The sequence below is a fragment of the Eupeodes corollae genome, chromosome 1, assembly GCF_945859685.1.
Source record: "Eupeodes corollae chromosome 1, idEupCoro1.1, whole genome shotgun sequence".
Classification (NCBI taxonomy): Eukaryota; Metazoa; Arthropoda; class Insecta; order Diptera; family Syrphidae; genus Eupeodes; species Eupeodes corollae.
Window position 1 is genome coordinate 175,992,628 of NC_079147.1, and position 26,010 is coordinate 176,018,637.

A 26,010-nucleotide genomic window follows, 5' to 3' on the forward strand; every position below is an offset into this window, starting at 1 on the left:
TGGTATAACTGAAATCGCAACCTTTTCGCAATTTTTATAATATGTACTTCATGTCGAGACAAATCTGAAGTAAATTTTTAGTTAAGTTAAAAATGCAAGTTCAATGGTTTAAAATTTGTTTTATGGAAACATTAAACTAATATGAAATTATTTAGAGTAATGGTGCAAATGATGAATACTCAACGGGGCATAGCTAAAAAAATTTTCTCTCGAGAAACAACAAGAGTTATGGGAGACAGTCCAAAATGGCACTGTTACCCCGTATATGCATTTTATTCGAATCCACTGTACGATTCCTTGAAATACATCTTAGTGACCATAAAAGTTATTGCCCCAAGAAAATAACATAATCATATGATGTTTTAATTTCAGCGTGGGGAGGTAAGTTCAGAAATGATGAAGTTGATCTTAATTTTTAAAATTTTGTTATCAATATGAAAAATCCCTTGCACTTATCTGGGTCTTACTGTATTGCACTTTTTGAATTGAATGAAAAATGTCGAAGTAAAAAACCATCAGAGCAATAATTCTATCTGAGGGCAGATTTAATTTATTCCACAAACAAGTACAAAAATAATACCTGCTGACCGCTCATAACATTGTCTTTGGAGCTTAAAATACTTAGGTATTAGATTGTGGTTTTTAGTTTGATTGAAGTGTTTGTCGAGTGAATACATTTTTTAAGATACTTATAAAAAATAAATTAACTATCAACATGAGGCTTATTTCTTTCTTTTTTTGCATACTACTGCCTTATCTAGTTTTTGCGCAGATCAAAAGTAGACACTCAGTTTCAGGAAATTTTGAACAAACTTCTAACTTTACTAATTATTATTCGCCACTACCCCAGCCGATAAATGCTAATGCATGGAATTATTCTTCAACAACAATCAATTACCCTCAGCAACAATTGGGGAATACAATTTACCCAACTTTTCCACCTTATAATACTGTAGTTTCGAGAAATGATTTATCGGCTCCTACGACGACGTTAAAAGCATCAAATAATCATAATGGATGGAATTCTTCAACTTCACATAATCAATCGGGAAATGGAAATTATTTTTCACCTGCTACAGTCTTGCCAGCCCTTAATTATAACACGCAAACTGTTCCAGGACAGAATATATCCCCTTTTGCAGCATTACTAGCATCTAATTCTAATTCATCAATGAATGTGCATAATCAACAATTGGGAAACGCTCACATATTTCCAGGATTGAATTACAACATTCAAACTGTAACGGCTACACCAATTTTCAAAGACAGGACTGCAGAGTTTTTGAACCACACTCGGCTGAATATAGCATCTGGATTTTGTTTCACTGAAGTGCCGTAAGTTCTTGGAAAATCAATAGTCCCTTTATCTAAGCCATCTATTTCAGAACAGCATCACTTGTGGCAGGTAAACTCAATGCCGTTGCCATCCCACGAGGCAACGGTTCGACACCAACTATGAGTCGAATTCAAATATGCTGTGATGGGTACCAACGTAATCCTCATGTTTTCCGCAAGTGTGATCCAATTTGTAAGGATGATTGTCCCAATGGTATTTGCACAGCCCCCAACACTTGTGTCTGTCTACCTGGAAATATTCGAGATCATGAAGATAATTGTGTTCCAATCTGTCCCATTGGTTGCCGCAATGGTATTTGCCAACCAAATGGATCTTGTGTTTGTAAATCTGGCTTCATTTTGGATCCTACTTCAAGGCAATTCTGTAGACCGCATTGTAGTAAGGGATGCGGCGGTGTTGGGACATGTGTTGCTCCTGAGACTTGTCGTTGCCCATTCAACTATGAATTATCTCCATCTGGAGTATGCCAGCCGAAATGTGAAAATTGCGACGGAACTTGCACAGCTCCAGGAGTTTGTAGCTGTAATCGGGGATATATTAGAAAAGGAAATATTTGTGAGCCAATATGTACAAAGTAATGTTGTCTTTAATTTTTGTAAGCATATAAGTTCTTTAAATTGAATTTGTTTTGTTTTTTAGGGGATGTTTAAAAGGCACTTGCACAGCTCCTGAAACGTGCACTTGTAAGCCAGGATTCACTCTTGACAGTAGCAAAGCTAATTGTGTGCCTCATTGCGAAAAACCGTGTTTGAATGGATTCTGTGATGGCTATAATGTGTGTTCTTGTAATCCTGGATACATTTTGGACGCTACTCAAACGAATGTCTGTAAGGCCCATTGTCCATCTGGGTGTCCTAATGGAACTTGTACTTCACCAAACTTTTGCATATGCAATAAGGGATTTAGAAAGAGTGGAATTAAGGGCAAACAGAATTGTGTTCCGTTAATAAATTGATGATGTTTTTTTTAAATCAATAAAAGTATGTATGAGGTCAACGATAACAGTTTTAAATTTTTTTGTATATTGGACAACTTTCAATTTGTGAACGCACCCTTTAACTTATCATTGAACTCTTTTTATGAATTTAAGAGCGTTAGCTCTAACTTTCGGTCGTTATTCACGTCATTGCAATCATTCAGTAGGATAAGTAGTAGGAGATAACGGATCGGTTATAGTGTCGAAAATATCGTTGCCGCTCAGGCGTCCATATCAAACAATACAAACCAGTGACTACCACGGCGGCGCGGCCGGCGCGGCGCGGCGTTCTCAAGAATTCGGCATCACTCATGGCATATTGTGCGTAAGGATCTAGGTTTCCACGTTTACAAGATTATGCCTCTTCAAGTATTGAAGCCGATGGACCATTTGAAAAGGACGTCCAAATATTTGAATATTAAAGAGTATTCCAGAGCTGTAGCATTATGTTATAAATAAATAAATTGGGTGGCGCAACGGCCCATGAAGAACCAGGGCCTAGTGACTTACAACTCTCAACCATTCCTGTGTGCGAGTAATGTTGTCAGGAATGGAGGGGACCTACAGTTTAAATGCCGATTCCGAACGGCTTGCTGTTGCGTTCTTCAATATACTAGCGTTATGCTGAAACCTATTACAATTGTCAACAAGGTTTCGCATTTGTCAGTCAAATTTTACTTTTTCTAAAATTCGTCTTCAAATTCATTCTATCACGTCAAATTTTTGATGTGTAACCTTCAGAAATTCACTGAAAAGCCATATATTCGGCATATGGGGTAGTGAAAATTCTTGGAGTAGGTTTTTTAAGAACAAAATTCGTGACAATTCTATTTATACTGAAATAGTTATTTAACAGAAATACTCAAAGCGTTATAAAACTCACAAAGTTAACATTTTTTGAAATGTCTTGACAAAGCATAAACAATGTTGGAAACGGGTATTTTTAAGTTCATCATTTAAAATTAAAGATAGCTAAGGGATATAGATACTGAAATGAATTAAACTATATCTATCTAGAAGACAAAGATTTGTACTTGTTGTGTCAAGTTTATATATCCTCCCTGAACACCGTATATTTCAAAAATCTTACGTAATAGAGAGATTAAAGGTTCAAATTAAGGAGAATTTTTTTTTAATGATGTGATGTCATAACTCAAATTATTTTCAAGCTTTCACTTTCAGCCGAAAACACAATCAATTCATATTCACTATATTATCCGCAAAACAAATTGGTCTGTAAAATTCTTTAATATATTTTTGTATTTGTTATCGCAATGGGACTATATTCTTATCAGTGTTAAGCTCAAATTCACAAATCAAAACATTTTATACTCTTGCCCTATTGCGCTTGAGCATGAGTATAGTTTTCTGACGAAAACAACAACATCAAAAGCAAAGCTGAAGTAAGATTCTGGGTCACTCTGCCAGATGATAAGAGCGTTTAAGAAAATATTAACATAGGGGCTATTTTCAAGATGCTCTCACTACGTGAGGCAGCATTTCAAATTAAACTCGTGCCCAGTAAAGTTCGCCTTAAAAGCTGAAATAAAACTTTATTCCAATTCAATAATGTTTCCGCAGATAAGGGCATTCCTCGTGGGTGCTGCTTTTATCAGCTTCGGTTTGGTCTTAAGTGAGCGCGAAATCTCCGGTGATATCTTCATATCGGAAGCTCGTAGTTTGGCTTATATGAAAAAGAACTACACACACAAATGTTGGAAACAAGTGCCGTAAGTCTAGTGGTTTTGTGGGGCTAAATTTTGGTTCAGATCATCCCTTAATAATACGTGAGCATTTCACCATCATAGGGTCGTTCTCTTCAGAACGGAGAGGAATGAGTACATTCAAGGCAACGGAAGCAACATTCATTTCCATGAAGTCGAAGACTGTTGTGAAGGATACAAACGAACTCGCTATGACTGGAATCGGTGTGAACCAGATTGTGGCACAAAGTGCAAGAACGGCTTCTGCACAGCACCGGGCCGTTGTGAGTGCTTCGATGGATTCACCAAGAACGATCGAGGTGAATGTGTGTATGCATGTCCTCTGGGGTGTGAAAATGGACGATGCTATTTGAATGGGACTTGTCGCTGTAACAGAGATCACACATTGGATCCAACTCGAAGCTTTTGCCGCCCAAACTGCATACCGGCTTGTGGTCATAATCAGATTTGTGTGGAGACGGATAAGTGTGATTGTAAGGACGGCTATCAGATGACACCGATTGGCTGTCAACCGATTTGCACTCCAGATTGTGGACATGGTAGATGTGCTGCTCCGAACAAATGTGAATGTTTTGCAGGATTTTACATGAGACCGCCGAGAACAGTTTGTGAAGCCGTTTGTGATAATATGTGGGTATCTAAATTGACAGAACTGGACTTGTGTTTTTGAAACAATTTTAACAAAATTTTACTTTAAGGATCTGTGAAAATGGCTTCTGTGAATCGAGATATAGATGTCAGTGCCACGATGGCTTTAGGTACGACCAAAATACGACGAACTGTCTGCCGGATTGTGGTGATAAGTGCGAAAATGGTGTTTGCAAACAACCGGGTGTCTGTCACTGTTTCGAGGGCTTCGAATCTAAGGGCGATACTTGTGTGCCGAAATGTGAAAAGTGAGTTATTTTTTTGAGTGATGCTCGTAATGATAGTACAAGAAAGTCCCTTAAGATAAGCTTCAAAACATTTCTATTACAAAGGAATAATTTTAATTGGTACACAATAATTTACTTAAGTTGAAATAGGGAACAGTATTCTAAGATTGTACAAAGCTCAAAAAGAGGATAACTCCGAAATATTTAATATGTAAACACATTTACCCTATAAATGATTAGTTTGGCCTAAAATTCTTCACTAATGTTTTACACTAGTTTAACCTTCATAATAAAGGAAACTTTAATGGGGTCTTAAATACTTTGGACTGTCATGCAAGAGGTCTTGAGTTCGATCCTTGCCTATGCCATCGAAAGTTTTTTTAACGGGTAGTGCGTCTTGCGAGGAATTGACAAATTCTCCAAGATTAATTTTTGTCATGAAAAGTGCTTTCTCAAATTTGCCGTTCGGATCCGGCTTAAAACTGACAAGAGTACTCGCACACAGGAATGGTTGAGAGTTGTCAGTCATGCTAATGCTAATTTTGTTTTGTATTTTGTGCGTGTGTTAGGTCATAATTGTATTATTTTTTATTACCAACTAACACATGCACTTATGATGAGCCTCTGATCGTAGTTTGACGCTTTCTATAAGCTTACTACTTTCTGAAATTCTGAAGTGTAAAAAAAAAACAAAGAACTGTTGCGCCACCCAATTTAATTTAATTTATTTTTTTTTTTTATAAAAAAAAGTGTCAATTCGATTTTTATTAAAATATTATCAGAGGTTAGGTTAGGTTATAGTGGCTGTCCAAGATGGAAAAGTACACACTTAGGCCAGTTTAATGGCCCATTGTGATACCACATGAATCTTGAGGCTTCCTCCTAAGCTCAATGGAACCCGTTAGAGTCCCTTACGAAACGTGAGAGGCTGATTATACCGATATGATTTAGATCGTTTAGATCGTTAAAGAAGAATTCTCCTAGGTAATTCTTGCGTTTTCGAGCTAGAGCAGGGCATGTGCAAAAAAGATGAAGAACCGTTTCATCCTCTTCCTCGTCCATACAGCTTCTGCAAAAGTCATTTGAGAATACGCCTAGTCTCGTGGCGTGCTTTCCTATTAGACAGTGTCCGGTTATGACACCTATTATCGAGCTTATATGCGATCTGCTTAGAGAGAGCAAGCACCTTGAACGTTTTAAATCCAGTGTTGTGGTGGTGTTGTTCCACCTGGTGCCTGTCCTCCTCACAGCGTCTTGCATTAGCATCAATTTACAAGTAGCGATTGGTATGCAAGTACTGTACTATGCAAGTTGTACTGTACCGTTCCTGGCGAGTTCACCTGTCTTACAGTTATCTGGAATGTCTCTATGGCCCGGCACCCAGCAAAGGTGAATATTAAACTGTTGCGCCATCTCCATTAGAGATGATCGACAGTTATGGACTGTTATAGAGTTTGTAGAGACAGAGTCCAGAGATTTGATATCAGATGTTAATATCACGTTTTCTTTGAGCCAAGACAAGACTTCTTTTATCGCCAAAAGTTCCGCCTGGAACACGCTACAATGATTGGGAAGACGGAATGAGAGACTTAATTTCAGTCGTTCACAGTACACACCTCCACCAACCCCTACTTTTTTTTACATCTGTGTAAAAATGGATTGACTCATCCTTCAAGAATATCATATCCTCCAAAAAAGATCTGGTAGGTATAGAAATCTGGAAATTTCTGTCGAATTGTGGTTGTGGGATGGTGTAGTCCAATGTAGTGGCCAATGTTGTTGTTAGTCCACTGCGACGAAGCATTGAGGCGAATAGCAGAGCTTCAAGCTATTTGTTTGCTAAATATGGCAAGAGGTGTAAGGTAGAGCAAGGTGTCCAGTGCCGCAGAGGGGGTCGTGAGAAGCGATCCGCTTATACATAGGCAGGCTGAACGTTGGACTTTATTCAACTTATCCCTGTTTATACCTTTCTCTAAAGCAGTCCACCATACTGCCACACCGTACGTTACAATCGGTCTGATTACCAATGTGTAAAGCCAATGCGTGGTTCTGGGTTGTAAACCCCATTTATTACCAATAGCTTTTTTACAAGAAAAGAGAGCTAAGTAGCTTTTTTGGCTCTTTCCTGTTTGCGTTTCCAATTTAGTTTTTTGTCTAAGACAAGACCAAGGTATTTAGCATCGTCTGAGAATTATAATTGGATTCCTTTAATATAGAGAGGGTTGACAAATGAAATTTTGTATCTCCTCGAAAATAAAACCAGATCGGTTTTGTGTGGGTTAACTCCCAGTCCACACCGATCAGCCCAAAGTATTAATCTGTCCAAGGCATTTTGTAAGAGTTCTTTTAGGATGTTAAGATGCTTTCCTGAAACTGCTATAGCAACGCCGTCCACATAGGCTATCACTCTGAAACCCTGCACATCCAGACTAGTAAGGATTTAATTCACCACTAGGTTCCAGAGGAGAGGGGATAGAACACCACCTTGCGGTGTCCCTCTAAGTGTGTAACGCTGTTTCCATCGATTAACCTTTACAGTAGGCATGTTGAGACGAAGATAGAAGTCTTGTATCGACACGTGTCCTTAAATGGATATCAATCAATCTTTCCAAGGTCTTAAGAAGGAATGATGATATACTTATAGGTCGTAGATCTTTAGGATTGACTTGGGACCAGGCTGGACCAGGTAAAAACAGCTGGTAAAAATTGCCTCAAGGATTGGTGCAATTATGTCAGAAGTCTTTTGTAATTCGGCTGGTATTATTCCATCTGGTCCTGCAGCTTTAAATGGTTTGAAGCTGTTGAGAGCCCGTTTTAGCTTATCCCCTGTGATCAGACCTTGTGGATATGTTGTATTTTAACTTGAACGTATATAACTGTTGCAAGTTTCGGTAAGAGAACTACCAGGAAAGTGAGTGTCCAATAGTAAGTTCAGCGATTCATTACTTGAATTTGTCCAGGAGCCGTCTGTATTTTTCAAGCAGCTTGGCATAGCTGAACTAGTTGAAAGAAGTTCCAGAAGTTTCATCTATCGTGCCACTGAAGGATCGCCAAGAAGATCACTTGGATGTCCTTAGGGATTCTTTGTAGGAGTCCCAATGAGAGGCTAGTCTTGCAGCTCTGAGGCCTACCATTGTGGATTCCTCTTTCCTCTTATGTGTATAAGGGGACAAGCAATTTCTAGCGATCTGTTCATAGCTGAGGTGAGGTCATTGACTTTGTTGTCAAGTTCATTAGCGTTAGAGGAAGGACTAGATAGTCCAGGTTCTAGTAAACTCTGTAATGAGTTCCTCTATGAAGACTAGTCAGTTTTCCGGTAGTTTCGGGGTTAAAAACGTTATTTTTCGTTGCACAAAATTGTTTTGGAAATAGAATAATTGTTTATTAGTAAAATTTTTTAGGTGACAACATTTTTTATCAGTTTTTTTCATTTATAAGAAAAAAACGGTAATTGGATTTTTCCAAACATATTTTTTTGGTACCACGTTACGATATTTATTATATATTTTATTTCAAGTCTCTAGCCTTGTCGGTTCGTGAGATATTTAGGGTTAACCAAAATTTTCCCATTCTTTTTAAACCGCTATAGTAAACAAAATCACCCATGTAATTTTCTTGCATCTTACTTTTCTTTCTGCGTCTTTCTGCCTTATTATCTGTATAACAAAATTTATTTGAATTCGATATCTCTTCTGGTTCTTGACGACTATGGAGGACGAAAAAAACGTCGCGGACGTATGAATGTACGTACACTCGCACGGACAAACATCTTTCTAAAAATCTTTTATTTCGACTCTAAGGACCTTGAAACGTCAAGAAATGTCAAAATTTTCAATTTGAAAAATCGGACCCATTACAATAACTTCCTATAGGAAGTTAACTAGAAACGGCAAGTACAATGTTAACGCATTTTGTATTCGTTCGGTCCCAAACATCTGATTAAAAGGTCGGAACCCTCACGAACTCGGCGACCGCATCCGTACCGTCATATTATAATTACGAAATTCCTGAAATAATTCTTTTACTATTTTATGAATTACAAACTTTATATAAATTCAAATAAGTTTCATTATCAATATAAGACCCGTTTGGAAAGTCCATAACTAACCGACAAAATAAAGTATCAACAATGTTTAGTTAAGTTATGCACTCATTTACAAAAAATGAGACTTGTAATAGATCTCCACTGATATTTTTTTCTAAATTTGATCCTTAAACATTTTTAATAATTTGTTCATATTGCAGCGGATGCGGTCGCTACGGCAAGTGCATTGCACCAAACATCTGTGGCTGTAGTTTCTCGAATCAAATGTGTTCCTTCGGAAATTGTGATGCCTTCGGTAAGTGCGTATGTGCGGAAGGACTTGTGCGATTCATTGACAAATGTGTTAGTCCCGATCGAATCGAGCTGCTAGTAACTAGTTTTGAACAAAGAGAATTTTACAATCAGGAATTGAAATTGGAATTTAATAATTTAATTGGCAGACACTTTGGTGATTTGTATTCTTTTTAGTTTATTATTTTGATCTTTTTCTATTATTGTTCTAGAAATAATTATGAATAATATACATTGTATATGAATTTGTTTTGTTAAGTTCTTAATAACTAATAAATTACAAATTAAAAAAGAAAAGAAAACCATGTTTTACATGTGAGAAATTTTATGATGTGCACCAGGGTAGCGTATCTCGTCATACAAATGACTCTCCACACTGCCTTTCCGTGATTTTGGAATCACCGAATAAAGGGATTCCTTCCGAGCATAACAGTACGGTGGCTTGACAACGGTATTGTTGGTCGGACAGTCGTAGAATTCAGGACCTATAAGACATTTTATAAGAAGGTGAAATCTAATTGTCGGTTTTTTACTCACCGTCGACTTTATTTCGTATAATCTGAGTAAAAGCAGGAAGATCTGGCAACGGCTTGGCAAACGCTTTCGAATTTGGATCTATCTCTGGATCAGACGTTATAGCTGATGGACTTGCTGCTATATCACGTTTGAAGTTGAACTTCTTGTAGATAATCAGAAATCCCAAAGCTAAAAATACCATGATACAAAGCAGAACAATGAGGAGAATTGTAAGTATCTTTGATTCCGAATCTAGTGATGTTGGGAGGCCAGCTTCGAAAACTCGAGTTTCATTTGAGTCTCCCGAACCAGTCAGCTGCTCCTGCTGCCAGTTTGTTATGACATGAATAACTTCTGGCGTCTTGGCACCTCCACCTGGTTGATGGACAATGATTGACGGTGTAGGATGATCTGGGGGTTTGATGAGAATCACCTCCTGGATGGTTTTCAGAGTTGTTGCGTCAATTATTGTATCGGGAACAAGATAGGTAACTGTTTCAGTTGTGCCTAAGTTTTTGGCAAGACGATTGAGATTTTGTGTGATGTTGACAATTGTCGAGTTAAGACTTTCTATCATGGATGACGTCACGTTAGCTGGAAGAATGTTTTCGTCAACGAGGCAATCGCCGGTTTGGGGATTGCAACGGTTCGAGCTGCAGTTGCATGTTTTTTTGCACATGACACCATGAAGTCCTTGTGGACAGGGCAGTTCACACCTATTTTAGTTAAGAATGTTTGTCAGAGTTGTTATATATGTATATTGAAAGATCATACCAGCTCCCAGTCCAGCCTGAAGTACAGTGGCAAATTCCAGATCTATTATCACAAACCGACTGATTTCGACAACGGCAAGTATTCTTACAGGCTTCGCCCCAACGGTCATGACTACATCCTATAGAATTGACGTCATAAATTAAAAATTTAATAAGAAAACTAATTACTTACTCTGCGTACAATGCTTGCCCATATAACCGGCATCACATTGACATTCATTGGGCGAATGACAATAACCACGTCCACATCCGCCTCGACAAATTGGCTTGCAGATTGTTTCATTGGTTGAAGTTATCCCAGCATAGCCATCGCAGCAGTATCGTATCGTACGTGTTTTTGTGACATTCTTAAGAAATAGAAAAAAAATATATGAAATTGGTAAGTTTCAAACATATTAACGGTAAGTAAACATTGATGATGAAAGTGCAAAATGTTCCTAAAAGTATACAACGAAAATTGTTTCAAAGGTTAAAACAGTGATGACACTTTGAAATTTTTTGATTTCATATATAAATGAAATCTGTTGAAATATGTTTCCGTTCAATAATTTATTGAAAGGGTGATAATAGGAATAAAGGCATAAAATTCAGTTTCATAACCTAAAAAAAAAGGTATGTTATGCTACTCTTTCTCCCAATTTCTTTGCAGAATCCTAACGTAAGGACCAGTGCTAGTCTTAGGATAAGTACTCAAATCAAATTAAACTCATTTTTGTACACAAGTACTAGGACCTAGTCCTATCACTTTGGGAACGAGTATTTGTTAAGATTCGAATTCCTAAGCAGAAAAGTTCTTAGTACTCATAGTTCTATCAAATGGTAACTGAGTACTATGTAGTTAGAAATAAAGTTCAGAAAATTTCACAAATAAAGAATTCGTATTTTATGGTTTGTAAGGACTACGTATCAGATGTAGAACCTGGCTTAGCTAGTTTGGGGTCTATTACATCATAGGACTAATGTTGAGAAACTTTCTAAACAAATAATTTACTCCTATACAAAAAAAGGAAGACAAAACATAAATGTGTTAAAAAACTAAATATAACTTCCTAAGAACTTGTTTAGATGATGACTTAAATACAAAAGGTAAGAACTTTTGTACAGAAATAACAAGAAAGTCAAAAGAATATAGAACAGAAAAATTACAAAAAAATAAAACGGAATTGCAGGAGTTGTGGGGCACTGATATAATTATTATAATATCGGGCACGTTTTTGAGAGCCTGAAAACTTCAAATAATGACGCAAGACATACTTCAATTTTGCTTATTGACGAAGCTACGAACAAGGTCTGGACTATAGGGTGGATGTTGAATTTCTTCAAAACAGCAGCCTTGAAAACTCGCGCCGTGTGAACAGGAGCGTTGTCATGAAGAAGCAACACACCCGCTGCGAGTACCCCGTCTTTTCTTTTTAATTTTCTCCCGCAAATTATGCAAAGTGGAAGCGTAGGATTTGGCATTGATGGTTTCACCTTTTTTTTGTACTCAATAAGTAAGATTCCCTTTGAGTCCCAAAAAACTGTGGCCATGAGCTTCCCGGCAGACGGAGTGACTTTGAACTTCTTCGGGGGGTCTGTTCCTTTTTATGCCACTGCATGGACTCTTGTTTGCGTTCAGGGTCATAGTGGTGAACCCATGTTTCGTCCCCAGTAACAATCCGATGCATAACACCGTCCGCGTTCTCACTACACATCTCCAAAAGCATGCGATTCTCACTTTTTTCTGAGGCGCTGTGGGCATTCGTGGCACCCACCTTCCACTGACCTTTGAAAGGTTAAGATGGTCATGAAGGATGGTGTAAATGGTACCAGTGGAAAGCTTGGTGATCTCTGCCATCATTTTCACCTTTATTCGGGCATTCTCGAAAACAAGTTTTTCGACTTCTTTGATGCTTTCTCCCGTACAAGCACTAGCCGGGGCGCCGAACCGGGGGTCGTCTTCAATGCTCTCTCTGCCTCTTTTGAACTCACTTGAACACTTTTGCACAGTTGATAATGAAGGTGCGGAACCCTGGAAAACTGCCACCATTTCTTCATGAATAGTTTTTTGACTTTTTCCTTGTATAGAGAGAAATTTAATTACAGCGCGATGCTCAATTTTCACCATCATCGTGTCAGTTGCCATTATGATTCTGTTTAAATCCAGATTTAACGGTAAATAATAATCACATTTATATGAAATTTTACATGAATGCACTAAAATAATAGTATTACTTGATAAATAAGTCAATTTATATATATAACCACAGCTTCACCCCGATACCGAGAATATATTGAACGCCCCTCGTATTTTACTTCTCATAATTATGTTGACCGTAAAATTAAAAAAAATTATTCTCTTAATAATTTGGAAGCTTTGTGCTGATGACATTCTCATCTTTAAAATCGTAGACTAAAACCATTTAATCGAAGATTCTCTTACAGTTTAAAAAACGCCCTTCCTTGCTTCATTAGATCGTGGGTGAAGCCAAACTCATTTTCTTTCTAAGATTTTTAAATTTAGCTACTAAATCAAATATTGAACTCTTTGAAAAACAAAAATGAGAAATTCAAGCAAATGTTTAAAATTAATATTTATATCTATGTCATTGCAACTAATTTATAAGTAAAATTGAAAAAATGAAAATAATTTATGTTTGTTTAATATTCATTGCAAGTTCTTCGTAGTTTTTCCATCTTGAGTATCTTGTTTGGTGCGATTTACTAAAATTGGTATCTGATGCCATTTGGGTTAATTCTGTCAGAATAAAATAATACAGAAATACTATGCAATTAACATGTTAAGTAATTAAGCAACGCAGAAACAATCAAGTGACGTACAATACAGAAGCAAGACTCATTAAAATCGGTGTTTAGTAATTAAGCATCATCTATAGAGTTTCAGATTGTGAAATATAGAGGCAGTTGGGTATGGTGCCAAAGGCAATATACTCGTATATTAAAGATTTGTTGATATTTATTCAATTTTTTACTTCGTCTGCTATAGATTCAATATGGCTTAACATTAATTTTTTAACAAGTAGGTACTTTTAATTAAATGTTGAAAGCAAATAGAGAAGCTTATTTATCAATTCTAAGATTAGATATTCATTTTTAAGGACTTTAACAGCTTAGACGTTCAAATATAAGCATTTTTGCTCCACATTCAATTAATTAGAGTATAAACGCAGTTTTTTAACTAATATTAAAAAGTTTCAATACATTTCGGAACACATCCCTGACATTTGAGATAGCATCTTTTTTGTTGATAATGTCAGTGATACCAAACAAAAAGTTGCATTAGAGAGTATAACATTATATTGGTACTTGTATTACTTGTACTAAAACGGATTAAATTAGAAATAATGGCTAAGTTCGTAATTGTAAAACTTCCGCAGTAGTGCCATAACTGCGTTTGTAAGTATACAGCATAAGATCTGCGGGAGTATTGTTACACGCGTGTGTTCATAAATGTGAAACGTCGTTGCTGAAATTGCAGTAAAATGACAGGAACAGATATGCAATATGCAATTTGGATTCCGTCTTCACATCCAAGAACAGTCGAAATTGAATTAGTCCTTAAGCATGCAAAAAAAAAACAATTAGGTTAAATTGATCTTCTGTTGAACCAGGCCAATTATAATACTTTTATTTAGCTTAAACAATATTCTAGATGTTAGAGTTAGAAAAATCTTAAGTTTGTTCGAAACAAAATGTTGGAAGTTTTGTATGATTTTTGTAAGAATCGGTAATGAACACAAAGGTGATTTTTTAAAATGTAGAAATGGTCATCCGGAAATTTTTTTGAAAAATGCCATCTGGATATTTCTTGATCGTTTTAAGGACATTTTTGAAATATGAATTACATATTAACATCGGTATCATCAAAATCAAAAACATTTTCCTTTTTGTTCGGTTCTGATTTCTCTAATTTCTGTAAATTTGTATCGTATATTTTTTTTTCTTCCCTAAAGCTAAAAACAATAAGTTTGAAAATATTATTGTTCATACTAATTTTATAAATGTTTTGTGTCTAATTTTGCTGTTATGAACTTATTAAACAAAAGTATGATGCAGTTGTAATTGTGTTTATAAACGCATGTGAGCATACTTTATGCAGGGCATCACAAACAAAGGTTAAAGATTATTCCTGAAACCTGGTACACTTTCATGAGGCTGACCACGCGATCAGGTCAATGGGCATGGGTTAGAGACATATAAAATTAAAAGTAAAATAAATTACCGAACGGGTGTGCCTCATTGATCATTGGTACAATTTTTTGGGGTAAATTCATTGTTGTTCAAACTAGCAAATGAAAAAACATATTGTTTTTATTTTTATTAAAAACCGTATAGAGCTACAAGATATTTACGGCAATATTATTGACTGCCTTCAAATGAAATTGCTCGCAATATTACTTAAATTGACAATTTTCACATTTGTCATTTTTTTAACTATAGCAATTTCAAAAAATGTGCAGAAATGGGTTCACTCAAACATTTCTCGAACAAACATATAACGCTGAGTATTTTAACTGAATTAAATATTCTTCATTACTCGATAAAAACAAAATTTCGTGGAACATCATACTATTGAGGGCAGGATACCAATATTAATAAAAAAAACTGAAAACAAAAATATTTGTCAAACTGAATATTTTCAGAACAAAACATGACAATATGTATTTCCAAAAATTAAGAACATACATTTTTTAACAACTGGTAAATTTTTTATAAAAATCGAATTGCCTTTTTTTTCACCCGAATATCATGTTAACAGTTCAAAATGTTTTTAAAGCTTCATTTCTTCAAGAGACACAAAAAATTAAAGAATTTCCTATTAAGCAAATTGAAAGATATTTGCAAATGTCATTAAAGGGGCTCAATTTGCGGTAAAATGAGGTATTAAATTATTGTTAAATAAAAATAGTCTTTATCATTTGAGTATTACTATAATTCAAAATAATTACACTGGTCAACACTGTTTTTGTCACACGAACTTTGTGATGATTCTTATTTATGTTGATGTACCTTATTCAAAAATAAATCATTATTTTGTATCAGTCACATCCAGTTTTTTTGTGACAGCTACATTTCTGACCTCATTTACGTGGTTTTATTTGTGCTTGGTTGCACTAGCGCAAAAAAGAATGGCTAAGTTCCAAAATGTAAAATAAAAGTTTTGATGCGGCAGTAAAACCCTTTTCATACGCATTAGCTTAACAAATCTGCTACTTTGTAAGCATTTAACTGTATATAAGTTTGGCAGGACTACGCACGGTCTACATTGAACGATTTTAACAGTGCCAACAAAAATTTGTTTTTGTAATTGTGCGCGATTGAGAGGTACAACATGTCTTCTGTACCTCTCAATCGCACACGAATATTTTTGTCGGCACTGGAAAAATAGTTCAATGTAGACCTAGTAACTTAGACCGGAAATAAGCATCTGATGCATTTCGGAACTCAGCCAATCAATTCATGAAAGAAAACGTATGATTTTTAGAAAGGAAGAAAGGGATGTTAAAAATGCCATCCCTTTCTTTCTTTCTAACAAACATCAGTTCTATTTCGTGAATTAATTCTTTATTGTACAGGTGTAACCAAGCACTTTGAATAACGTTAATTTAGACGACTATATAACGATTGCATTTAATTAAATAAAAATAAATAAATATGCCGCGAAAGTGTTCTAATAACTCAGACAGTTTTTGTTATGTGTGTGGAGAATTAACTTTTACATCTCAGCGTCGGAAATTTACTCCGTTAATTGAAAAGTGCTATTTAGACTAGTTCGGTTTTCCTGTACGCCACCAAAATAAACTCTGGGTTCACACATATATGTTGTTCAACGTGTGTTAGACTCCTATTAGGTTGGTCTAAACAAGAAACTAGACATTTGGCTTTTGGTATACCAATGATTTGGACGGAACCAAAGGATCATGTAAGTGATTTTTATTTTTGTTTGATTCCAACAAAAGGCATAACAACTAAGTCTAAACACACTGTCCAGTACCCAATCGTGTCATCGGCCAACAGACCAATTCTACATAGCACCGAACTGCCGGTGCCAAAGCCTCCAAATCAAGCAGAAAGTCTGGATTCTGTTCCTTGTCCGGAATTTGTTCTTAGCCAACAAAGTGGGATATCTCAAGAGAGTGACCCAAGTTATGAGCCGTCAACCTCTAAAGAACCGCATTTATTGACACAAAGTGATTTAAACGATTTAGTACGCGATTTAAACTTGTCAAAAAAACAGGGTAAGCTTTTGGGGTCTAGATTAAACGACTGGAATTTAATTTCACCTGGTACGAAAATTTCTTATTTCCGACATCGTGACGAAGAAATGTAACCTTACTTTTCTAAAGCAGATGATTTAGTCTATTGTAATAACATTCCTGAGGTGATGAATTTTTTAAATTTTGAATACGATCCAAGTCACTTGCGATTGTTCATTGACTCTTCAAAAGCTAGTTTGAAAGCAGTGTTGCTACACAATGGAAACAAATTTCCTTCAGTGCCGGTTGGCCATGGTTCTAACATGAAAGAGACTTATCAAAACATGAAGTTCCTTCTTGAAAAAATTAAATACAGTGAACATGTTTGGTAAATTTGTGGAGATTTTAAAGTCATTGCTCTTTTGCTTGGACTACAGCTTGGTTACATAAAACATTGCTGTTTCATTTGCGAATGGGACAGCAGAGACAGAGAAAGTCACTACACAAAGAAAGTATGGCCCAAGCGTGAATCACTTACTCCAGGGCAGAAAAATGTTAAAAATGATTCTTTAGCGAATCCTAACGACATACTTTTACCACCATTGCATATTAAGCTTGGCCTTATGAAAAATTTTGTAAAAGCTATGCCTAAAGATGGCAGTGGATTCTTATACCTGAAAAAGAAATTCCCTAAACTCAGCGAGGCAAGAATTAAAGAGGGAATATTTGTTGGTCCACAAATACGGGAACTAATGAAGGATACAAACTTTGAAGGAAAGCTGAATGATCAGGAAAAAGTCGCCTGGAAATGTTTTATGAATGTTGTCCGAAATTTTCTAGGAAACCGTAAAGCGGAAAATTACAAAGACTTAATCAGTGAGCTTTTTATTTCTGAAAAAAACCAACGGTTAATTTGTTTATACAAAATTAAAATCTGCAAAAAACAGTACGCAAAATTGGTAATTATTAATATTCGATGGATCTCGTGAATAAATGAAGGTATTGACTTCAAAATGATTTCAGTGTGTGCTTAATTTTCTTAGAAAAATCAAATTTAAAAAACAAAAACATTCAAGAAATGCTACTAAAATTGGTAAAAATTGGGTTTCTAGTAAAAATTTCATTTACAAAAAGGATTTAACAAAAATTGATAATAATGGTTTTCGACTCAAGTATTAGGAGAACAACGAAAGATATTGGCTTCAAATTATTTTTTTTTTACACTTCAGAATTTCAGAAAGTATTAAGCTTATAGCAAGCTTCAAACTGCGATCAGAGGCTCATATGTGCATGTGTTCGTTGTTAGTAAGATAATAATACAATTAAACCCTAGCACACGCACAAAATACAAAACATAATTAACATTTAACATGAATTAATACAGAACAACAAAAGATAAAATAAAGACGTTTACGATAGTTGCTCATTCGACATAAAGCTTCATTTTTCCCATAATTAGTTCCATGGAAGTCAATATGTATAAAATCAAAAGAAAGTAGGTGATGAGTTCCGCCACGGTAATTCAAATTTACACAAGATAGCAAATAAGGTGCATCAATTTCAATGTTAATGAGTTGATGAAGAAATATTTAATCATTATTAACACGCCTTTCATGAAGAGATTGCATTTGAAGAAGCTGAATACGATGTTTATAGATAGGCAGATCATAAGGATCTTCCCATGGAAGACCCCTTAGGGCAAAGCGAATGAAATTATGCCTGAATTAATTCAATACGTTTTCTATAAATTTCGTAATTAGGATTCCAAACTTGCGATGCATATTCAAGATGAGGACGATCATGGCAATTGTACAAAGAAAGAGTAACATAGGGATCATTGAACTCCTTTGCCCAGAGTTTTATAAAACCAAGCACAGAACTTGCCTTATTGACAATAAAATTAAAGTCATGTGTAAACTCTATGTTGGAACTGAAATAAAAACCTAAATCTTTAAATGTGGAGACGCGACAGAGTTTTTGCTGTGATATCTTTGTATATTTGTATGTTTTCATATACAAAGATGTCATCAGCAAAAATGAGAACTTCACTTGAGCGTAGACATGACGAAACGTCGTTAACAGACAGGATCTTTGTATATGAAAACCATAGTTTTCATATACAAAGACAGGATGAACAGAAAAGGGCCTAGATGGCTTCCCTGCGGAACACCAGATTGAGCAACAATAGGTTTTGAAAGACATTTTTTTAATTTTACCTCATAGAATCTGTTTTCAAGGTATGATTTGATCCAATCTAAGAAAAATGGTGGGAAACCAAGAGCTTTGAGTTTAAATAAAATAAAGCCGTGGCTAAGTTGGTCAACTTCATAACCTTGTTCTAAGCGTTTGAAAATTATGTTTGAGAATGTAAGGAGATTAGTAACGGTTGATCTTTTTTTCACAAAACCATGTTGCTGTTCGCAAATGATATTTTTACTAAAAAATGCTACACTTTCACAAACAAATTGCTCAAACAATTTAGGAATGCAAGAAAGCTTTGCAATGGGCCTGTAGTTGGTTATATCCGCCTTGTTACCTTTCTTGAAAATTGGTGTTACAAATGACTTCTTCCATATACTGGGAAATTGCCCTGTTTTTAGAGATAGTTTAAATAAGAACGTAAAGGGTTCAACTAAAGCATTACTACACTTTTTTAATACTATCGGGGGAATACCATTGGGACCAGCTGAGCAGTCATCATTCAACGCAGATAAAAGATCAAGGACCGTACTCTGTAGCACAGGGATGTGACAACAGCTAGTTTGCGCAAAGGAGTGAAGATTATAAAAATATACTTCATCAACTTCTTGAGGGCTATTAACAAATGACTCACGGAAATTTGTTGCGAAAGAGTTACAGATATCAACAGTTTTATCTAACGAAAGGTTCTTGTAAGTGAAGTTAACTGGGAAGCCATCTGATTTTTTCTTTAAGTTTACAAATTTCCAAAATTTTTTAGAATTCTCTTTCAAAGATGTGCCCATATTAGTAACATAACAAGCGTATACAAAATTAGAAAGAGACTTAAATTCATTAAATAATTCAACATAAACAGAGAAGTTGTTTGGAGACAGAGTTTTGAGATAAGTTTTCATGACTTATTTTATCTTACACAAAATATTATAAGACAGGATGGAAAGTTATCAGTGTGGTCGATTATTCAAATCATTAAGAGCTTCTGCAAAATAATTTGCCAAGGAATATCAGCCTGTTTTTCTTTTTTTGACAGACATATGGAAAAGTCTAACATTCGGTAAGACGTCATTTTTTGCAGATGACTTGATTTGGGTATGTTTGTTGGTTCACTTTTAAAAGCCTCTGTCTACTTTTAAGTAAAGCATGATGACAAATATCCTTCAAACACTTATTACGACTTGGTCTTGAGTCGATTGGTGGTCTGTTTTCGACACACTATCCATTATTTTTTGATACTACCCATTGAACCCTTCTTACAACATCCAAAATCTTTAAATATCAATCAATTTTAAGGTTTTCATTTTACCTAATGAAGAGTAAAACTTGGTTTCTTAAAAATCTTCACCGTCATTCTCCGAAGATCATACTAAAGTTGTTTTCTCAATGTGTTCAATATATGAACGCAAAACGACATACAAGCTTCAATTGATTAAATAAAAAAAAAGACTATATTGTATATACATGTATTTAAAAACTAATTTTAAGACAAGCATATTCTTAACATATTCATATGCATATTCTTAATATTAGGAATCACGGTACTTTAAAAATATTCAGATACAAATATTTTGTTAAAAATCTTCTAGGCAATTCCAACTCTAAGGGCAAGTATACTTACGACACTTTGGTACAATTATTCTATTGTTGCTGTTAGATATTCGAATCAAAGATTCCAAAATCCCCTTAACAATTCATTACCTATTAAATTATTTTAATTCAACTGATCTTTATTTCTATCATCGTCATCATTCCTAAATCATGATCATACTCACTAACTCTTCAATTTACTTTTCCAAGCTCAAGTAACAAACCTAAAATGATTAATCATATGCAAACACACCCTACGATGGCAAGCTGTACAAGGGCGAAAGTGACGACATTTAATAATTTGTTGAGAAGATGAAAGATGATGATACGAAGACACGAGGAAAATTAAACGATGATCAGATCTGATCATAGCTTGCATTGCATGGCTGAAAGAGGGAGCAAGATATTTATGAAAGATTGGCGAGACTCCCTTCAACGAAGATGATTATCTTGAAGGGTCATATACGATCTCACAATGAAGATCGATTAAGTGTTTTAGCTACGCCTGGTGTAATCGTGGGGCACTTTGGCATAAATAGACACATCTTTCCGTACTTAATGTGGGTGTTAGGCTAAAACTATTAAATCTGTTCTTCAATTGGATTTAAGTCTACTGGTCGCAGCTTAGCGTAGGTACCACAAGAGTCTTGATAGCAAAAACTAAATTCATACAATCTCCCATGATGATTGTTATGTACAAAAGTTAATTTGCGCACACCCCGGATATTGACCAATTCACAGTTAGCGGAGCTCAGACGTGTGTGCTCTGCAGTGCTCCACTTTCCCAGATTTTGGATTTAGGTAATCATAGATTGGAATCATGGAATTATATGCTACTGGTGATCGTTCAGCTGTCAAAACTTCCAGTTGGACCAGTTTTTTTTGCATTTGTCTTAATCACTGTAAAGAAAATGGCTTACGACGACGGCAGTGTAACACGGCAGTGTAAACGACGACGAGCGTTCGTATCGGCGTATACTTATACCAACGTCATCTCAAAGTTAATTTTTAGTGCAACTTCCGTTTTGCAGAATTGCACACATGCAAACAAAGACAGCAGCAGTAAGATCAGCAGCACACATATTTGAAATCAACGGTCATTTTTAACGATCTCCTTACCCAGTTGCATAACCGGAAAATGTAACTTAAGTAATGGGCTGTCAATTTTAAAGAGATTTGGAAGGTTTCCGTTTTGTATGTCTCCACACATAACAGCTCCGTCTCGTATGTGAATTTGAAGTCGTGAGGGATGTAGCTTAGTTATAAATATTTTGTTTTTGAGAATTCGTTGCAGAAACGTGTATGTAGACTGCATAAGCACAATATGGAGCAAAACAAAGTCGTTGAAGGCAATCAAGTTTCAAGAATATAAATGTAGCATAAGGAATCTCGAAACACTTATGATAGATAGTATTCGTAGTAACGTAGTTAGTTAACGTGTGTACGTAACTAATAGTAGTAAATTGTAATTATCTTTCGAGGTGCATACAGCTCATAACGTGTATCTATTTTTTGTATTAAGATGTGAGATTTTATTGAATGAACATTTAAACCAATCAAAACAAATTCGTTTCTATAAATAGATTTAATCCATTCTATGGATACCTACTTTCATTGCTTCATTCTGGATTGTTGCTAGGTATTAAATCAACACATTATTTAGACCTTTTATAGTAAATGCAAAATGATACACAATAGCAATACAAAAATCTTACTCTAATAGAATAATTAAATGAATTTATTTAAGATTTCCATGAAAGAAAATATCGTTAAATCATTTATAATATTGTTAATATCCAACTGGATAACATGAGAATTAATTGCGTTGAGATGCGAACCACCGTCTGTCATAATATATTTAGAACTTTTACAAGATATAAATATTAACATTTTGTGTAAGATAAACTAAGTTTGTAGTCCATATTTTTCTTTGTTCTCAAAATACTTGTTGTTGATTGATTATTTCTAAAAAAATTGACTTAAAGTTTACAAAACATTTTGCATCTGATAAAATAAAGTTGGTCTGTTTCCCATATATTTTAGTTATGTAAACATTTTCTTGAAGGCTTTAATTTCTAACATACAAAATATACGATTGGATTTTTTTTTATAAAAATAACAACAATACTTTTTTATAGAATGAAATAATTTTGAAGTCTAGCAACAATTAATATAGCAGTTTCTCTCAACAATCTTCAATAAAATCTATTTGATTTAAAATAGAATTCACCTCTTTGATGCATTGTGATATTGATTCATTGCAATCATAATTTGCCCTATGAAAGCGCATGAAAAACAAAATACGGAAATTCAAGTACCTCTTAATAGGATTTGAAAGCCTAATTGCTCTAGAGAAATGAACACTTTATGCAAGAAGTAAGCATGTCACGAACAATCATAATTGCACAATATATTGCCACTGTTCTAGGATTTAAATACCCATCAATAAGCCCCTGGAATTATTCCAAGGATTCTCAAAATTCCGATACCTTGTCAATTAACCTGTATAATATGTGTTCCAGATGACAAAGCAGTACTTTTGGACAAACCTTAAAAGAGAAACGAAAAATAAAGCTTTTAAGCGTAAAAATATGGGTCAACTCCTGAGCATTACTATGATTAGATCAATATGAAGGCTAAAAGATAATTTTTCATCAAGACTAAGGTATTAGCATTAAATAATAACATTAAAATTTGTAATTTGTAATTATTCAATAGTATTAGTCTTTTATTTGCGAAACTCTTTCCGAGATAACATGTTTTAAGTTATACATATCTGTCAATTAATAAATCCAAACCTTTTTTCTAGAACATGTTACCTCATGAGTCATGACATTTGGCTAAATTTAAATAAAGATAATTTTCTTGCACCATTTTGAGAGCCTTGTAACTCCAAACTCATTCTGAAGAAGGATGATCGTCGTTTCGCCAGTATAAAAAAGGCATTGCGTATGAATGAACATTTCTGATATATATAAATAGATAAATTCGTTATTTTTTCTTATTAAAGTTTAACAATAATTCTTACTTAAGAATAAGAACTTGGCTATTCTGCCGTCTACCTGATTTGACATTTCGTAATACAAGAAAAATATTAAAAGTAAAAAAAATTGAAGTAAATAATTAATTTATAATTAATAAATGTTATTTTTTTTTTTAAAACAATAATAATAATAGAAAAAACTTAATGAGCAATCATTAACAATTTTGATATGATTCGAAACACAAAAAAGATTTCAATTTTAATATGATTTGAAACATAAAATGTTTACAATTGTAAATTGATTTGAAACACGAAATTAAAATATTTTAAATAATGGTAGCCTGATAAGTAAACATTAACAATTTTGGTATGATTTGAAACACAAAAAAGATCAATTTTAAAGTGATTTGAAACACAATAGAAAAAAGTTTTAAATAATGGTAACTGGCCGAATGACTTTACGTTGGGAAACTATTTGGGAAATGCTTACAGAAATTATACAGGGTGGACCATCCTAGCGAACCATTTAATATCTCCTGAAGTCTATTTACAGTGAGATGGCTTTCAATCAAATGTAATCGACGAATTTCCTGTAATATCGGGCATACCTCAATAAAATGATGTATATCTTTTATTTCTCTTCTGTTACATAAATTACAAATTTGTGGCAGATCAGCTCGATGAGGCACATAGTTAAGATTTAAAGTTTCAACTTGTGCTCTGAAGATATAACTTATAGCTTCAGTCGATAATTCATTATTGAAATGGTTAGCTTCTGATGGTCATTGGTGATTGAATTTCCTATAGGTGTTCCTGGAGGATATTAACGATGCTTTAGTGAGATGCTGATTGTAATTTCTTTCATCAATTTTAGCAGTAACATTTGCAAACAGAGCACCATTCATCTACATTTGCCTCCAATTAAGTTAAGTTAGCTTCATGTGAAATAGCTAGCTGACTCCATTCTCCTCTTCATCACTCTTATTAAATAATCCGAGTTAATTTTGAGGTTTTGAGTATATATTGGCTTTACGCCAGACTAAACGTAAATAGCATAATTTGGTGTTGAATTTGGTAGTTTAAACAAGCGTTTGAAAAAATGTCTTTGAATTGGCTCAAACTCCTCCAGAGCCAAGTATCCAAAAACTTGTTAAGCACCCAGTTGCTTAAAAGACATGATATTTTGACACAAGATCGATTTTTGGATTGGCAAAAAACTTTTTAACAATTTTAGCCTCTTTTCTTTTTTGTTTGGCAGGCTTGGAAAAATTAAAATTATACGTAAGCAAAATTCCAAGATATTTAAACTCTTATACTACTTCAATGCATTCATTATTGAGTGAGCAATTCTATTCCGGCAGCCTTCTTTTTGACGCACTTCAAAAATCATTACTTTCGACCTAGCAACATGCTCACAAGTAATCGTAGAGATTGTTTGTATAATTGCATAATCGAACGCGATCTGGTTTTGTCAAATTTGGGCCACCATTTCTTGACCATGCAGCTTTCTAGTTCTCAGGAACATTTCTGTACAGAAAACTCTCTTTTCTTTGATACCCAATAATATATTAAAATTTATGGTTAAGAGTGAGAGCTGAAAAAAAAGACTTATTTACGAAGTAATAAACTAATGAAGAAGATTGGTTAACAAAAAAAATCAGATGTTGTTATAAAAACAACGTGTGTAACGTAAAATACTTGTTAATAAATATTTGTGAAGTTGAAATCTTTAAATGTTAAAATACTGTTTTCACGTCTTAATAATGTTTGAATAGTCAGAATATATGATTGTCTATTACATATTTGGTTTTCTGGCCCGATCCCCATTTATCTTTTTTACTTTTATTCCATTCCAGTCTGGCACAATTTTCAACATTTCCTGTTTTTTTTCTTCAATTTCTGGCGTGATTTCAGGAACCCAAACAAATTTACGAGAACATTTCAATGAAATAAGTTTTCTAATCCTTAAACGATTGCTCTTCCTATTTGAATTATAATTTCCTCATACGAATCCAACTATAGAAAGGCGTGGAGATAAAATCAAAGAAATGTAATCGTTGTTGTCCTCATTGGAGCACCTCACTTATCTTGGTGCCATGCTGTGATATGGGACTTAAGTTATTTCCATTTATATTTTATTTAAACTCAGTGCGCCTTGCAACAACACAACCCATAGGCAACCGCCTTTTGTTCTTCGCACAATCGAGTCACAGATTGGCTGCAAATGGTTAGACTGCATTCGCTTTGTATGCGCAGCGCATAATGTCGCTTTTATTTTAATGCCGCATTACCAACTTGCGTCGATTAGAGCTGAACTGTAATTGTCTTAAATATTTCCTAGTTTCAGCCTTAGTGATGGGGACTTGCAATTGCAACAACAAAATAAAATCATCACAATGAGATGTGAGTTTAGTTAAAAGAGTGCTACTTCACTACGACCTGCCCTGACTATGCCTATGGAGTAAAAATTAATTGTGCCTTAGCTGCACT

At 34.7% G+C, this 26,010-nt stretch overlaps 2 protein-coding genes across 2 annotated transcripts in view; one reads left to right on the forward strand and one right to left on the reverse strand.

The window, feature by feature from the left end:
* The first annotated feature begins 624 nt into the window (after positions 1 to 624).
* Positions 625 to 9,570, forward strand: LOC129947330 (tenascin-like). Its single transcript, XM_056057854.1, has 7 exons — positions 625 to 1,335; positions 1,386 to 1,931; positions 1,997 to 2,308; positions 3,809 to 4,063; positions 4,142 to 4,687; positions 4,756 to 4,953; positions 9,178 to 9,570. Exons 1-7 carry the CDS (start codon positions 716 to 718, stop codon positions 9,443 to 9,445), a joined length of 2,745 nt encoding a protein of 914 aa, XP_055913829.1. The 5' UTR covers positions 625 to 715; the 3' UTR covers positions 9,446 to 9,570.
* Positions 9,564 to 26,010, reverse strand: part of LOC129938400 (uncharacterized) — a 39,248-nt gene continuing 22,801 nt past the window's right edge. Inside the window, exons 2-5 of the mRNA XM_056045936.1 lie at positions 10,730 to 10,904; positions 10,559 to 10,676; positions 9,806 to 10,500; positions 9,564 to 9,753 (exon numbers count right to left, since the gene is read on the reverse strand). Of these exons, the coding sequence (XP_055901911.1) occupies positions 9,578 to 9,753; positions 9,806 to 10,500; positions 10,559 to 10,676; positions 10,730 to 10,904 (1,164 nt within the window). The 3' untranslated portion in view covers positions 9,564 to 9,577. The remainder of the gene's footprint in view (positions 9,754 to 9,805; positions 10,501 to 10,558; positions 10,677 to 10,729; positions 10,905 to 26,010) is intronic.

What these genes read in the sequence shown, in the direction of transcription:
- LOC129947330 (XM_056057854.1), top strand. Translation starts at nt 716, where the DNA reads ATGAGGCTTATTTCTTTCTTTTTTTGCATACTACTGCCTTATCTAGTT. An exon ending in TGTGAGCCAATATGTACAAA is followed by an intron (nt 1,932 to 1,996) that starts GTAATGTTGTCT and finishes TTTGTTTTTTAG; the next exon opens with GGGATGTTTAAAAGGCACTT. An exon ending in AAATGTTGGAAACAAGTGCC is followed by an intron (nt 4,064 to 4,141) that starts GTAAGTCTAGTG and finishes TCACCATCATAG; the next exon opens with GGTCGTTCTCTTCAGAACGG.